This window comes from Castor canadensis, chromosome 9, assembly GCF_047511655.1.
Source record: "Castor canadensis chromosome 9, mCasCan1.hap1v2, whole genome shotgun sequence".
Classification (NCBI taxonomy): Eukaryota; Metazoa; Chordata; class Mammalia; order Rodentia; family Castoridae; genus Castor; species Castor canadensis.
The window spans coordinates 153,929,237-153,945,564 of NC_133394.1; the positions used below are offsets into that span (position 1 = coordinate 153,929,237).

General features: G+C 56.8%; 1 protein-coding gene across 1 annotated transcript; it reads left to right on the top strand.

Annotated features, from left to right (window-relative positions):
• The first annotated feature begins 417 nt into the window (after window positions 1–417).
• Window positions 418–14,772, top strand: Mxd4 (MAX dimerization protein 4). Its single transcript, XM_020177284.2, has 6 exons — window positions 418–574; window positions 655–754; window positions 3,909–3,938; window positions 8,981–9,095; window positions 10,152–10,314; window positions 10,960–14,772. Exons 1-6 carry the CDS (start codon window positions 511–513, stop codon window positions 11,115–11,117), a joined length of 630 nt encoding a protein of 209 aa, XP_020032873.1. The 5' UTR covers window positions 418–510; the 3' UTR covers window positions 11,118–14,772.
• Window positions 14,773–16,328: the final 1,556 nt, after the last annotated feature.

Below are 16,328 nucleotides of genomic sequence, written 5' to 3' on the forward strand. Positions count from 1 at the left end.
AGGTCTGGCCGCGACGCCCTCATTGGCCGTGCGCCCGGCCGCCGGCCATTGGTCTGCAGTTTCAATTTACATAGACCGTTCTGGCCCAATCGGCGTGCAGTGCCTACTTAACATGCACGACGGCCGCCAGTCAGCGAGCGCGGGGGCCGGGCCACCACGTGCTGTTGCTAAGCTTGGGCTTCTAAATTGTTACTACCGCGGCCAGCCTATCCCAGCCTCGCCTCGCATCTGTCAACATTCTCGGTCCTGCCCAAGGCGTTCGGCCAGTCTCTATTGGCCGGGGCCCGGCGCAGAGCCCGCCCCTGGGGCCACAGCGCTGGCGCCTATTGGCTACCCAGACCGCCACTCGCCCTTATGTGTCAATTTGAGGGCCCGAGGCAGAGGGTGGCGGCCGAGCGCAGGAGTCCGCGAGTCGGGCAAGTGTGCCGCCGGGCGCGGGGCGGGCGGCGAGCGGAGCCGGCCGGAGCGTGCCGGGCAGCGGCCGCCGCCGTCCCGGGCGCGGGCGGCAGGATGGAGCTGAACTCCCTGCTGCTGCTGCTGGAGGCGGCCGAGTACCTGGAGCGTAGGGACCGAGGTAGCCCGCGCCCCTTTGTGCCCGGGTGGGCGGGCGGCGGGCGGGCGCGGGGGGCCGCTGACCGCGCCGTCTGTCCGCAGAGGCAGAGCACGGCTACGCCTCGGTGCTGCCCTTCGACGGCGACTTCGCCAGGAAGAAAACAAAGGCGGCCGGCCTGGTGCGCAAGGCCCCAAACAACAGGTACCGCCCCCCCGTGCGCCGCCCCGCCGGCCAGGCCGGCCCCGCCCGAATGTCCCTGGCCGCCCCTCGTCCGCGGCGCTGCTCCGCACTCGCCGGCGGCCGGCCTGGAGGAGGCGCCGGCCCCGCCCGCCCCGCCCGTGCGTCGCCATCTTCCCGCGGCCGCGCCTCCCGCCGCCGTAAACAGTGCCACGCGTACAGCGCCCGCCGCGAGCCCGCGCCCTCCTCGAGCGGTTCTGGACTTCTCCGGGCAGGAGAGAAGTTGTCAGCGGGCGCTGGCCAGGCCCTGGGACACTGCTCTCCTTGCGCGGCCCAGCCGTCTCCCTCCCGACTCCAAGCTGGGCCTTGCTCCTTGGCCCAGCACCCCGTCCCCAGAATCCTGGACGGAGACCTCCTCACAGAGGTCCTGCGCAGCCTCCTGACTGTGAAAGTCCAGCCACAAGTGCAGGGGTCGCCTTCTGGAAGGCGGTGGGAGGAGGGAGTAGGCTGCGCGGGGTAGGTTTGTGGGGCAGCCCCTGCTGGGGACCAGCTGCACTCTCCATGTCCTTGGCCTTGTACTTTAACTGCAGAAGCCCCGAAGCTGGGGTGCATGCAGGTCCCTGGTGGGGAGTGGGTACCCTTGGGTTAGATAGAGCTCCCAGGGGCTTTGCTTTCCTGTCTGCTGTGGCACACCTGGCACTGGCCAGGGGCCTATCTTGGCCCCCCCACTCACAAGTTGCCAGGCTGGGAGCTGCACTGGCCAGGGGCTTCAGGGCCCCTTGGCAAAGGGTGAGGCTCATTCCTGTGGCCTGCCTGTTCTTGGGAAACAGAGAGGCTGGCACAGGGACCCATCTCTGTGGTGTCCTGGGCCTGGCAAGGAATTGTTTAGTCTTCAGCTGCCTGATCCCCAGCCCCTGGTCTCCTGCTGGTGGGAGTTTGTGGTAGGATATAAATATATTGGAGGCATCACTGCCTCAGGCTTCCGTGGTGAGCTGGCCGGGCCCCTGCTTCTGGCTGTCCCAAACTCCAAGATGGGATGTCAAGTTCCTAGAGCATGCAGTGCACACAGCTGACCAGAATCACGGCTAAGGCTCCCTAAACATCTTTACCCCAGCCCCTTGAAGGCAATGCTGTTTTTATCTCCATTTTACAGCCGAGAAAACCAAGGCATAGAAATACTCAGTTATTTGTCTGGGGCCACTCACCTACTTGTGACCCCCTGCCCCGTTCCTGGATGGAGTACTGGCTTTCCACTTTCTGCTTGGAGACCTAGCAGCACAGGGCAAGGGGTGCAGAGGGCCTCCCCAGCTGGGGCATATCTTCCCTGCAGCCCCTCTAGGTACAGCACAACTCACCCAGGGCCTGAGGTAGCCCAGGGGTGGCAGATAACCCTTTTCTTGTCAGTCACCACCCTCGAGGCTGTCTTTAACCAACCCAGATGAGGAGCTGGGGTCCCTGATGTGGCAGGGCAGCCCCCCCCCACACCTGTAAGACTTCTGTGTCCTGCCAAGGCCAGGGACAGGACTGAGCACAGGAGATCAGGGTGGCTGGGTAGGAGGGCAACACTGGGGTGAGGAGACAGACCCTTGGTTGTTCCAGCTCCCCGGAGGTCTCTCAGGGTAGTGGCTCAGCAGGATGGGGCTGGTGCTGGAGTCTATGGCAGTAAAAGGATGCCTGGCTCATGGGGTCTAGCTGGTGCCAGGCCAACATTTGGGACAGCCCTCCCCCCACCTCTCCCCAGGGACAGGTGCTTCTGGGACTATGTGACAATCCTTCCCTGCAGAGTCTCTGGACCCAGGAAGAACTCCAGGAGAAGCTGTTCCCCAGGCTGCTGAGGAGTGCCTCTCTGCCTCTAGGGTGGGGTTGAGTCCAGTGCTGTTATTAAAAGGGGCAGGTTGATGCGTGAGCTTTTCTAAGTGTTGCAGGGCACCTGCTGACCCTAGCCTCCCTTATGAGGCAGCACACCTACAGACAACATGACTGGGCTGAGGAACAGGCCCCTGAAAGCCAGTGAGAAGCCTTAGCAGTGCCCCTTCTGGCTGTGGCTGGCCCTGGCAGAGGTTCTGAGGCTCCTTGCCCAGCAAGTCCTCAAGGGCCCTGGTAGCTGCTGCACAGGGAGGCCCAGGAGCTGGCTGGCCTAGTGGAAAGAGCAGAGACCTAATGTGGCAGATGGTAGAGGTGGGCAGGGTGGGCAAGCACTCTGGCCTGAGGTGGGGACAGGAGATGCCAGATTCAAGTTCCTGGAGCAGCATAGAGTGGGGGAGGGGGCCCAGTTGGCCAGCAGAAGCCAGGAAAGGGAGGAAGGGCTTGTTCTGGATGAGCCTTATGGTGGCCTGAGTTTCCCTGCTCATGTGTTCAATAGCCTGGGGGTGCTGGGAACCCTGGATGTACTATGCCATCCCCCTGGACTGGAAGGGGTGACCTAGAAGCTCTAGAGAAAACTCCCTGAGTAGCACTCATGGTGCTTAGGACTCCATCCCTTTGTCTGGATGGGCTGAACAGGTGGGATTCAAGCAGCTGGCAGGTCCTTGTCCCTAGGAAGGCTAAACTTGAGCCCAGTGTGACCAGTCTGTCAGAACATGACCTCTGAGGGGAATGGCAGAACCATCTGCCTCATCCCCCCAGTGTCCACTGGCCCAGGAAGCAGCCATCTCGGAAACTCCCTTTTGGAATGGAGTGATTTGTCCTGGCTGGTTCTGATTTGTCCTAGGTGTCCCCAGCTGGGATCACATAGGTGTGTGAGCCTGACAGGGTGACCATGGGGGGGAGGGGTTGTCCTGTGTCCTGAGGGCCTGGCCTCTGAACGCCATGCTCAGACTGCCACTGGCCTCCTCTTCAGCAGAGCAGTGAGTGGACAGCCCCAGATAACCTCTGCTCCCTGGGACTCTCCACCCCTTCTGGAAGGGGCCTCGCACCCTTTTGCTAGCCAGAGCTCCCACTAGGTGGGCTGGGTGGCACCTGCTCACACCTCCGTGCTCCCTCTGCATGCCACCTCCCACCCCAATCCTCACAGCCTCAGTGCAGGGTTCGCCAGCCCTCCTCATCTAGGAACATCCTGGGCCCACCCCCTTCCAGCCACGGTCATAGGGCTCCTGGCCCCCTAAGAAGAGCCGTGGTTGTTTGTGTTCTGGTGGTTTGGGCCTCAGAGTGAGCCCTGTCTTTCTGTCTCTCTAAACAGGTCTTCACACAACGAACTAGAAAAGCACAGGTAAGTGGTACCCCTCCCCCAGTTCATGTGAGCTTCCAGACAGGCCTGCCCCCCTTCTGCTGAGGGGTGCTGTGGCTCGCCTGACCTGTTGTGGGAGGATAGGTGCTGCCAGGCCATGCCCTCAGCTTGGAAGGGGTCAGTCTTAGAGGGGATTAGGGTCTGTTTTCAGGCACTTTCGGCTGACAGGCAGGCAGGCGGGCAGGGGCCTGGGTCCTGCTCTCGGGCACTTATCCTAGGGCCAGAATTTGGTGGGGACCAGGGACTTTGAGCAGAGCACATTTGCTGGTGGCAGCGTGGGCTAGCTCCCTGGAGTAATGGGTGTACTTTGGAGTATCTGAGCCCTGTGGAAGTAGAGCTTAAACCCTCGGTATGATGGGACCAACCCTCTTGAGTCAGCTTTGGACCCTTGCTCCTGTGCCTTCTGGGGCCTGCCTTCCTACAGGCTGTGCCAGAGACTTGTCCTAGAGGCAATGGGAGGGCAGCGGGCCCAAGCCACGCCCCTGCACCCTGGCCCCAGTCAGTCAGTGGGCTAGCTAGAGGCATCCCTGTTGTGATGCCAACTGAGGCAGTTTCAACTTCTTTTTCCTGCTGTGCCAGTGGGGAGGGGAAGAGGTGCTGAGGAGCTTTTGGCTGCTGGTGGGAACTCAGGGTACAGAGGCATTTTGGGCCATGCAGCCCCCATGCCAGGATGAGGGAGAACTCCTGAGGGTTACTAGGTGATAGCTGTCTCTTGACCTCTGCTCCCATCTGTAAAATGGGCCAGTTCAGTCCTGCCTTCTTGAGTCCTCTCCTGCCTTATCCTAGTTGAGCCCTTCGGGAGTGTTGGGAAGGTTTGGAGCCCAGCCAGTTCTCCGCCTCCCCCTCCCCCATGTCTGAACCCACAGCAGCGCCAACTTCCGCTCCCCCGGGATTCAGGCCTCTGGTTGAGGCGGGTGGCTGGGCAGGGACAGAACACCGTGTTCCCTGAGGAGATGCACTTCCTGCACTGGTGGTGTGTGTTTGGGGGGTTCCTGAGAGGCCAGAGGGATGATGGCTGGTGTGATGCAGGCCTGAGGTTGCTCTTAGGTCAGAGGGGACCGGTCGGCCTTGACCAGGCACAGGCATAGTGGTAGTGTTCTGGGGAGGATAGCCCCTAGTGAGGACAGATGGATGCCATTGAGACACGACAGGTGGCAAGAGAATGGCAGCCTGTGGGGAGGACAAGGGCTAGCCTCTGACTCCTGGCCTTGTCTCTGCTCTGAGCCTGTACTTAGTCTGGGCCTCATATAGCTCTCTTAAGACAGAGTAGGGATGGTTGGGGAGGTCTATATGCCCCTGCCCCTCCCAACCCAGCACAGAAGTCTCTGTTTCTGGCTAGCCAAGCCACAGGTGTGGATAACCTGGAGCTTGGGGCCTGGTGGGGTCCTCCGTCATGGTCAGGCCTGTGGTTAGCCCAAGGCTGATGCTGGGTGCTGTCCTGAGGAAGGAAGGAAGCATCTGGCTGGCCCATCCAGCCGGCCTCAGGATGCAGGCCTTGGGTACTGCCTTCCCTTTAGGTGTCCCCTCACTGGAGTTGGGGCCTGTGGGGCTTCCTTTTGCAGGTGCTTTGAGCCAGGTCCAGCCAACCCTAGGCCTGATCCCCTAACTACCGCTATTCGATGAACAGCTCTGGCAGATCTGCCAAACCCATTGCTTACTGTTGACCCCAGGGCCTGGTGACTCTCATGGGCCCAGCTCCAGTCTTTGTTCTTGGCTGGTATGTGGGGAGGGAACCCTGGATGTTCTTCATGGCCCTCATTACCCACAGCACCCCCTGTGGAGTGGCAGGACATATCCCAAAGGTCAGGCCCAAGTCCTCAGTTTCCCCACCAGAGAGATGGTTGTTCAGGTCCTGAGTAGACCCCTCTCCTCCAATGGGGAGGCTTGCCCTAGTATCCTAGGCTACCTCTTCAGGGCTGCTGTCAATGCCTGATACACAACATGGAACCACAGGGAACATGTGTTTGCGAACAGTAACCTGATCTTAATGGTAAACCAGGGAGAGTGGGGGTCCTCCTGCCTCCATCTCACCAGCTGACTGATGGATTTCCTCACTACCTCTTCTCCAGCAGCCTGGCTTGGAAGATGGCTCTGCCAACACTCCCTCACATGCTGGGGGACCCTGGCATGGAGCCAAGCTGTCCTGGAATTCTGGGTCTCCTCTGAGAAGTGGGTTTTTTTTGACCAAGGGCTAAGCTGCTGTCCTGGAATGCAGGAGTCCCCAGACTGAATCTGCAGAGTTCCTTCTGGATTGCAGGGTTTTAGAAGGTCCTTGGGATGCTTAGGGCACTGCGTTGGCTTTAGGGAGGATGGTTTGGTGAAAGCTCTGGGGCTGTGGAGCTCAAAGGGTGGGGATCTTCCCAGCATCCCACCACTAGCCATTGGTAGAACCAATTTCAGGCTCTGGCTCCAAGCAGCCCGTCACAGCTGCTGCCCAGGGCAGGGAGCCAGGGTGACCTGTGCAGCCTGCAGCCCTGGGTGTGCACTCTCCTGGGGATGGGTGGGCATGTTTTTGAGTTTGAAACATTGCACATGTATGGTCAGGTGGTCTCACTTTGTCTCTTGAGAAATGTCTTTCTAAAGTGTTCATGTAACCCCTGCATCCTATCCCAAGAGGACATCCTGGCCTCTTGGAGGCCCCTGGCATAAGAAGGGGTCTTTGTTATACACTATCTCCTACCTTGATCTTCCTCCTAGCATGTGTCCATGCACTCTCCAGGCCTCCCTGGCCCCAAGGCCTGTGAAGGACTCAAGGCTGGGCTCCCAGGGTTCTTAGTGACCCGCCCTGTGCAGTGGGCATTGCTGAGCACAAGCCTTTGCATGCCCAGAGAGGACACTTTTTAAGACCCAGATCTGGAAGTGGGAACACTGGTCTATAATATGACCTGATGTTGATGCCTTTTCCCCCAGAAATTCTGACAGGTCCCCATGTGCTGGCCAAGTGAGTGCCAGCCACCCCTTTGCATTTCAGCTGTTATATGGGGGAAATGAGTATCTGCTTGTTTTGAGTTTTCATTTCCTTGACTACTTGCAAGATGGAGTCAGTTTTCACGTTTGATTTGCCCTTCATGTTCTGCAACTTGCCTGTCTGTGTCCTATGCTCATGGTTACACTGAGGTCATCCTCTTTACTGTTGATCTGTACGAGCTCAAAATACCACAAACACTAACCGTTTGTCTTTTATATGTATTGCAAATACTTCACTACTGTTATTTGTCTTTTGGCTGTGTTTTTTTTCTTTCTTGTATAAATGTGTCTTTCTCTGATGTAATAGTAATTTGTGTGTGTGTGTGGGGGGGTTGTTTCAACATAGTAAACCTGGAAAATACAGAAGAGCAAAAAAGATAAAGAAATAAACACTTCCAGTGCATCCTGTGGAGATGCCTGCTTCCCGTGCTTCATTGTGTTCTGTTGAGTCTCTTGTGTGCGTCCGCTGTCTTATTTTTTAAACAAAATTGGGTCACTTGTCACTTATGTGGTCCTGTATCCTAATTTTTTCCCTTAACACTCATGATATGGAAATGTAGGTACAGTAAAATGATCGTGTGGCTATCTCTGGGCAAGGAAACTTTTGGGGATACTTTGGGTTTTTCTTTTGTCAATTTGTACTTTCTAATTCTTACACAAAAGTCAGATGCTGCTGATGTAATTAAACAGTTTTAGGACTTGCCATTTACTCTATGACAAGTGGAACAGGGGAGAAGGGTCCCTGACTGTATCCATTTGCCAACCTAGTCCTAGTGGTGGCTGCAGGACAGTCTCCCCCATCTCAGAGGGGAAACCCTCCATTCCAACTCTGTGCCTCCAGCTGGGTGCTTAACCCTGTTAGAGAGGAGGAGGCTAAGGCCTGGGCATTCAGGAAAGAGCGTGTATTCATGGGGCAGTGGCCTGGGTCCCAGGCTATGTGTGCTGGAGTTGAAACTCCCCCAGCCTTGTGGCAGTCTGAGGCTTGCTCAGCCCTTGTTCATGCCCCTATCTCTTGGCCAACTCAGCCTCAGTCCTGTGTCTTGAAAGTTTTTCTCAAAGTCTAACTCAGATTCACCCAGAACTTCTAGGCCTCAGGGTGCTGGCCTGGGGCATCAGGCGAGCAGGTGCTTTTGTCAGTGGAGGGTATTGTTGACAGGTGTAGTAGCCTTGGATCTCAATCCCCCTCCTGCAGAGTGGGACTGCTGTACCTCTCCACAGCCCCTCTCTGTACCCAGCAGCTCCTCCTCCTGCAGTCAAAGAGATGGCTGTTCCTGCCTGCTGTCCTTCAAGGTCTTTATAGGACTGAATGAGATCATGGGCTCTGTGACTAGGGAGCAGATGTGAAAAGATGGGGACACCCAGCATAGTGCTGCTCAGGAAGAAGGTTGTGAATGGGTGTTGGACGCCCGCAGGGCCTTGGTAGATCTGTTCTGCGAACCACTGGATAAAATAGGCCTGTCAGGTGGACGTGTGCAAACGTGGCAGAAGTCCCAGACTGTCACAGTGGTATTAGAGAGAGGGCCCCTCCCAGACCATCAGACCAACCAGGAAAAGCAGTGTTACTGCAAAGAAACTATAGCTTTTGAACAAATCCCCTGAGTAGGTGGCTCCAGTTTTGTGAAAAAAATGGATTCATCCATACGGATACAGGGACACAATCTGAAATGAAGCAATTTCCAAGGGGATAGCAAACTCAGGATGCAGGGGAGCTAGTCCTCAGTGCTCCCTTGACCCAGTTGGCTCATGTTTCCATGAGGACAAGAGTGACTAGGAATCATACTGGCTAGGTGAGGGACATAAATGTTGTGTCCCTCACGCTAAGTGGAGCGCTTAGGGAGGCCGTGTAGGACTATGTGAATACCCATACCCAGAATGCCCCTGACAGGAGGTGCCAGCCAGTCAAGAAGGGGATTCCTGGAGGGGGACTCGTGCAGTGGGGTGGGGGTCTGTGTAGGGGCCTGGCTAGCCATTTCCCACCCCCCCCCAGGCCAACCCCTCCTGCTGTCACCCCATGGACTTTGCCACCCGGCCTCATGGTCTGTCTCTGGCTCTTTCAGACGAGCCAAGCTCAGACTCTACCTGGAGCAGCTTAAGCAGCTGGTGCCCCTGGGCCCTGACAGCACTCGCCACACTACGCTGAGCCTCCTGAAGCGTGCCAAGATGCACATCAAGGTGAGCAGGTGCACCTTCCTCTCTCTCCAGCTGCCCTGGCTGCTCCAGCCTGTCCCCGTGTACTCTGGGTAGCCCTATGACCAGAGGTCTGTCCCACAGGTTGGTGGGGAACTGCCTAGCAGATAGCACGTCAGGGGTCTGAGGTTTTTCTTTTTCCTTTTTCTTTTTTTTTTTCTTGTAGGGGAGGGTAGCAACAAGAGCTGATGGTGGTCAAGGAAGTTACATGGCTTGTCCTGGGTTTTGTTGGGAAGTGTTTTAGGGAAGACAGTGTAGTGGGCAGGCTGGACTAAGGGAGAGGGAGGTGGGGTACAGATGGCTCTCTGAGGCTCTGTGCTGTGAAGGGACAGAATCTAAAAGGAGAGGTGGGGGCAGGAGCCCCTCCATTCCCTCAGACGCAGGACAGCACTACTCTTGGGGTGGGTCTGGACTGAGGGAGACATGGACTGGTAAGCCCTCCAAGGCATTTAGACTGAGATGTGCTGATTTTGGGGTCTTGAGGCATTCAGGCCAACCAAGGTACATCTCTTTCCCCACGAAGGCCTCACAGGTGTGGGGCCTCGCAGGAGGGATGGCAGGAGGTCCTCAGAGAGCAGCACTATCTCACTTGAGTCCACAGGAAGGTTTAAGAAGGCAGGAGGACAGGCACAGATGCTGCAGGTACAGGCACAGTGAGGGCCAAACCAGGGGCAGGTACAGCCCATGTGGACAGAGCTATCCTCTGGAAGAAGGTGTCATCCAGAGGCTAGATAGCACCGTTCCAGACCTTTTGACCCACTTGTGACTTGGCTAGGGCTGGCCAGTGACTATGGGCATTCTAGAGCTGGTTAGCAACCTGAGTGTATAGGGTCACAGTGGGTTTGTGTGACTGCCCGTCTGGAATAGGGATGGGCACATCAGGCCTTGGGGCCGGTGGGTTTGGGTACCTGTGACCTCAGCCTGGTTGGACCACATTGGGGTTGACCATCCTGCCCTGTTGAGGTCTCTGTGCCCTTCCCTGTGGGTTTGCCTACTCTTGGCCCTAGACTCACAGGCCACCACCCCACACCCCATTCCTAGAAACTGGAGGAGCAGGACCGGCGGGCACTGAGCATCAAGGAGCAGCTGCAGCGGGAACACCGCTTCCTGAAGCGGCGCCTGGAGCAGCTGTCAGTGCAGAGCGTGGAGCGTGTGCGCACCGACAGCACTGGCTCTGCTGTCTCTACAGACGACTCAGAGCAAGGTGGGGGCTGGGGCAGCCTGACCTGGGCCTCTGGCATGGGCCTTGTGCAGCTCCTGGTGGAAGAGGAGGTGCCTAGGCTAGGGGTGGGACATGTGGTAACAAGGTCCCTGCACTGACTGAGCATCCTACACAGTGGTGCGTTCTTTCCTCATTGTCACCTGTAGAAGGGATGAGATAGGAGGGTTAGGCACAGAAGCCAATGAGTGCCCAGGTGAAGCTGGAGCCTAGTCTGGCCCCAAGCATTGTGCTTGCGAAACTGGATTACTTTTTTTTGCAGTAGGAGGTTTGAACTCAGGGCCTTGTGCTTATTAGGCAAGCACTGTACCACTTGAGCCACTTCCCCGGTTATTAGTTTGTTTTTTTGGCCTCAGACCCTGATCCTCCTACCTGCATCTCCTGAGCAGTTGGAATTACAGTTGGGCACCACTATACCTGGACCAGGGCTGGGTTCTTAACACACACTGCAGACTGGAGCCATCTATTGTCTGCCACCTCAGGGCCCAGACAGGTTTCCGCTTCTCCCCACACCCCTCAAGAACCTCTGCTTCCATGAAAGGGAGAAATGGGCAATGACTTTGGAAGGGAGCCTCAAGATGGCCCCCTCGGAAGGGGTCATCCTGACCCATCCTCTCTCTGTTCCCCCAGAGGTGGACATAGAGGGCATGGAGTTTGGCCCTGGGGAGCTGGACAGTGCTGGCAGCAGCAGTGACACCGATGACCACTACAGCCTGCAGAGTGGTGGCTGCAGCGATGGCAGCTACAGGCGCCCATGCCAGCGGCCTGGACGCCCTGGCCTCTCGTAGGCCCCATGTCCTGTGCTCCTTGGCCTGCCAGACTGCCTGGCCAGGTGTGTCAGCCCTCAAGTCCTCCCTTGACCGTCGCCAGCCTCTCCATGGGCCCACTGCTGTGCCATTCTGGAAGTTCCAGCTGCCGCCTGGGCTGCCCGCCTCTGCCTGCCCCTCCCTGCTGGGCAGGGTCCCCTGCAGGGAGGCAGGGCCCAGCTCCCACTTCCTGGAGCTCAGCATAGCCGCCCACAGTCTGTTCTCAGATTTCTAATCATTCCAGAAGTATTAAATGTCATTGCTGCAAACCTTGGCGGGCACCATGTAAGGGGGCTTAATAACCACCACTGGGAGCTTGGAACTCAACGCTAGATCCCAGGAGAGAGGAGTGGACCGAGGAAGGAAGGTGCAGCTGTCTGTCCGTCCATCCATCTATCTGTTGGTCCACACAAGCTCCTGAGGCATGGAAGAGGGATCCATGAAGGGCGGGACTTGGGTGAGCACCTGGGCCAGGTGGGTGGAGAGAGGCCTTCCCCCCACAGCTCCTAAGGGCTGGCCAGGCTACCCCACACTGAGCTGGGCAGCTTCTGCTCTGTTAGGACCATCAGACATACACACGCATGCCTAGGCTCACACCATGCGCACACACTCATGCAGACTTGTAGGCACTAGAGAGCATTAGTCCTGAGAGGTTGGCCTTCAGGGGTCACCTGCAAATGTTGGCCCCTGACCTGTGCCTGGCTCCCCTTCCAGCCCCTGCTCATCTGCACTGCCCCAGTTAGCTCTGCCTGGTCTGTGCAGGAAATGGGGCTTTTCTTCCTGGCAGGGGCTGAGATGAACTGGGCAACAAGCTTCAGCCACTGGGTCCTCTGGGCTTTCTCATCTCCCTTTGTTAAGAAAAGCCAAAAAAAAAAAAAAAAAAAACTAAGTGTGACAGGGAGCTCCCTTCAGGGGACCTCACATATTCTGCCCATGGCAGCTCAGCTGGCAGAGGCTTTTCCCAAAAAAACAAAACAAGCATTTTTTAGAAGAGGAAAAAAAAAAGCTCTGAAGACCGGCCAAGGGACGTGAGTGTGTGCCGCCTCTATTTCCTGTATGAGATTTTTGTACTCTATTTTCCTAGCCGTTATTGCGTCCTTGTTTGCTGAGGGGTGGGAGTGACCCAGCGTCTCAGGGACCCATCCTCTGTCACATCGTCATAGTGTGCCTTGTGTCCCCCGTCTCACCCTTCCCACCACCACCAGCACATCCCTGTGGCTCACAGGGACGCCCCAGGTCTGCCCCCTCCTTACTGCCAGCCCTTCGCAACAGCTGTGGCTTCCTGGGAGTGACACCTGTGTCACTGTGGGCAGCTTGGCTGCGCTCTGTCTCCTGTAGGAAGGGCCATGACCTGGCCCCAGTGTTGGCTCCCCAGTGGCTGGTGAGCTTGGGGAAAGCAGGCCTGCTGGGCTATAGCTTGCTTCCCCCTGCTCCTGACCTAGGCGAGGGTCCAGGTGTCAGCTATTGGCAGATGGTCAACAAAGCATTCACTCTGGTGGTGCAAACCTGGCTAGGAGGCTTCTGCTGGCCTTTCATTCCTGAAGACCTTTTCCCTGGGGCAACACCCCCCCCCCCACACACACCACACACCACACACCCCCCCACACACCATACACACACACACACCACACCACACACACCCCCCCACACACACCATACACACCCCCCCACACATACCACACACACACACCCCCCCACACACACCACACACACCCCCCACACACACCACACACACACACCACACACCATACACACACACACACACCACACACACACACCCCCCCACACACATCACACACACACCCCCACACACACCACACACACACACCACACACACCACACACCACACACACACACACACCATACACACACACACCACACACACACACCACACACCATACACACACACACACCATACACACACCCCCCACACACACCCCCACACACACCACACACACACACACACACACCCCACACACCATACACAACCACACACACACACACCCCCCACACACCCACCACACACACACCCACACACACACCACACACACACACACCACACACACACACACATACCATACACACCATACACACACACACACCATACACACACACCACACACCATACACACACACACACACCACACACACACACACCATACACACACACACACACACACACACCAGACACACCACACACACCCCCCCACACACACCACACACACACAGCAATACTCAAGTGGTGGCCATGGGGCTGGACAGCACCTGCCTCCTCTGGTGCATTTGTAAACAACTTACAAACTAGGGTGGGGTTTAGGAACTGGTTTATCTTCAGCCTTGTCAATGGACACCCCAGGGTGGGTGGCCCATTGAGGCAGAAGGCTTCCCTAGAAACAGCTCTGGCACAGAATCTGCCCTCTTGTGGCTTGATATGGCAGGCAGAGAGCAAGTCTGTGCGCAGGGGATCTGTGGACTAGGACAGGCCATCCAAACATCTTACTAGGTGATTCTGTCTACATCGGTAGCCCCTCTAGGGATCTGCAGTGCCCACAAGGGGCTTCTCCTGTCTGCCTAAGCTTGTCCAGCAAGCATTTGTTTTGAGTACCTCCTGCCTCTGAGCAGGGCATGATCTGTGTTTAAGGGTTTGCTTCAGGGCCTAGAACTCCTCTGCCTCTGAGGGGCCCTGAATTCTTAAACCATTAACTCCCTGCTCCAGCCCCAGCACCTGGGGTTCTGCCCAGCAGAATCCAACCCAAGAGGCTAGAGTGCCCCTTTGGCCAACTTCCCTGGCAGCTTAGTCCTTGTCTTTTTGGGCCATGGTTCCCATACAGGCTGTAGAGGTGGCCTCACAAGCCACCCTTGGGGTGCTGCCCAACTGCCCCTCTCTGCTAACAGTAGGTGTGTGAGGGGTGGGTCCATGGCAGGTGGGGGCTGGTGCTAAGAGTTATAAATCCATTCCTCCTCCCCCACTCATGCTATTTGCACAGACTGGCCATTAGTGGTGGCCACAGAGACCTAGCAGGTCTGTTGTGATGTCTGTAGAAAGAAATCAGGACCAGAATAGCCACTACCTGTGCCCTCCACCTATGCCCACCCATGCCCACGTGGGCCACGTAGTTGAGAGTCGAACCTCAGGTCCAGGCTTGGGAAGTGACCCCCACACCAGGCCCTACCATTCTGCTGCAGGTCCAGCTGGACTAAGAGGGATTACACAGGGTTTTTGCCTCCACATGAATCCTGGGCCTGACTCTACGGCCCTGTCCCAGTGGGATGGCGAGATGCTTGAGCTTAGGTTCCTAGGTAGATGGAGCCCTATGCCAAGTTATGGTCATAGGGCTTCCACCCCCTTGTCTGCTCCCGACCATCCCCTGCTTTTCTTGAAGTCAGCCAGCCTGCCACTTTCCTTCCCTCTGCCACTGCCTGCACAGAGGTCTCAAACCATGCCAGTAGACTGCCTTGGGCCCCTAACTAGGGCACTAGGGCAGGTTCCGTGCCAGAGTCTGGGGCCACACAGGGGCCTGGTGTGCTATAAGACCTGAACTGCAGCGTGAAATGGGACCCTTACCTTCCTTCCCACTGGGTGGGGCTGTGCTGTGTCATTCTGTCATTGAAATATAAATACAGATTTTTATACCTCATCTTCTGGCTTCCGGTTCTTTCCATTGCCCTTCCTCTCGGCCACAGCTAAAGGACCTGGGCTCACATCATCCCACACCTTGGGATTTGGCCCTCACCACCCTCTCTGAAGCCTCTGCTTTCTGGGAGGACTGACAGATCCTACCTGCTAGCCACTTCTGGACCCCTACCTGTCATGCCTGGGGTTGAATGCAGGTGGGAGTTGAGGCAGAACCCCCCCCCCCACCACCTCTAGCCTGTATGCTAACAGGTGTTTTTGTTGTTGCCCTTGGAGCTTTGCCCTAGCCCTGGGCTAGGGCTGATGCATGACTGGACCCAGGACAGCTCTCCCCTTACAGGATTCTGTGTTGGTCATTGCTGCACAGAGGCTGCTGGCTCTCTAGGCTGCACCCTGAGATTCCTCCCTGGACCTATCTCCAGCATCATGACCTGCCATGCTTAGGGTGGGAGTGTGGCCAGTAAGTGCTGGTATTAAGCTTGGGTTCCTACCCTGCCTTCTGGGGACGGTTGTGAGACCACATGCAGTGGGGAGGATGCAACAGGGATCCTACTGCCCCCTGCCCCACAGAGAGGCTCCAGTCCTTTGGAGGGAACCCCCCTGGGAGAGCCCTGGTCCTCTGAGGGCACAACTATCCAAGAGAAGAGTGCATCTGGGCCCTGCCCCCGCAAGAATGTGCTACTTTTGAGTATTGCAGAAGTGATGGATGGGGACATCTGAATTGTGGGGTCACTACGCTGGATCCACAGGTTTTAGGGTGACTGTGGGAGAGGAACTGTGAGGGCCTCGGGTGGAACCTGAGTTCTCCTTCCTCCCAACAGGATTCTGGATTTTTTTTATTATTATTCATATAATAATACAAGGCTTGGGTCATTTCTCCCCCCTGCCCCACCCCTCCCTTACCACCCACAGGATTCTGGATTCTTGAACCTATGAGCCCCCTCAGGGGACCCTGGGAATTCTCAGCTGTGGGGCCTCAGAGCTGGTATTGGTGTTGATGTAAATGTGGACATCCAAATTCCAAATACAATGTTTTAGAATCTTCACCAGCACCACTTCCTGTTGGGGTGGGAGCAGGGTCTGTGCTAATCACTTTGCATAATTAGCAACTGGTGTAGTCATGCTGGGCCCATTCTCACAGTTGGGAAACTGAGGCTCAGGAAAGTATCCCTTCCCTAGCTCACTTGGCCAGAGAATGATGGACCCAGGCCTGCCCTCCCAGCTTCTCCAGATTCCCTCTTTGCATTTAAGGGGTTCTAGTCACTGTCCCCAGTTGGGACCCCTGCCTGTATCCCAGCTCTTACCCACTCTTTACTTGGCAGCCAGAGTGACCCTCAATCTGGCCCTACTGGTCCCCTCCCCACAGTCCTCTGTCTTCCCATCACCCCAGGGATCGATCCCAAACACTTGCTCTGTCCGTCCTTCACCTCAGTCTAGTCCACCCCAACCCGGTCCTCTGCCCTTACCACCTCTTGGTGGCTCTCCTCATTCAGTTTTGGCCCAGCCCAATCTGGGAACTGGGCTCTTAGTCCTCTGCATCCTACCCATCACGTTTTTTGC

What these genes read in the sequence shown, in the direction of transcription:
- Mxd4 (XM_020177284.2), top strand. Translation starts at nt 511, where the DNA reads ATGGAGCTGAACTCCCTGCTGCTGCTGCTGGAGGCGGCCGAGTACCTG. An exon ending in CCTGGAGCGTAGGGACCGAG is followed by an intron (nt 575 to 654) that starts GTAGCCCGCGCC and finishes GTCTGTCCGCAG; the next exon opens with AGGCAGAGCACGGCTACGCC. An exon ending in TACAGACGACTCAGAGCAAG is followed by an intron (nt 10,315 to 10,959) that starts GTGGGGGCTGGG and finishes CTGTTCCCCCAG; the next exon opens with AGGTGGACATAGAGGGCATG.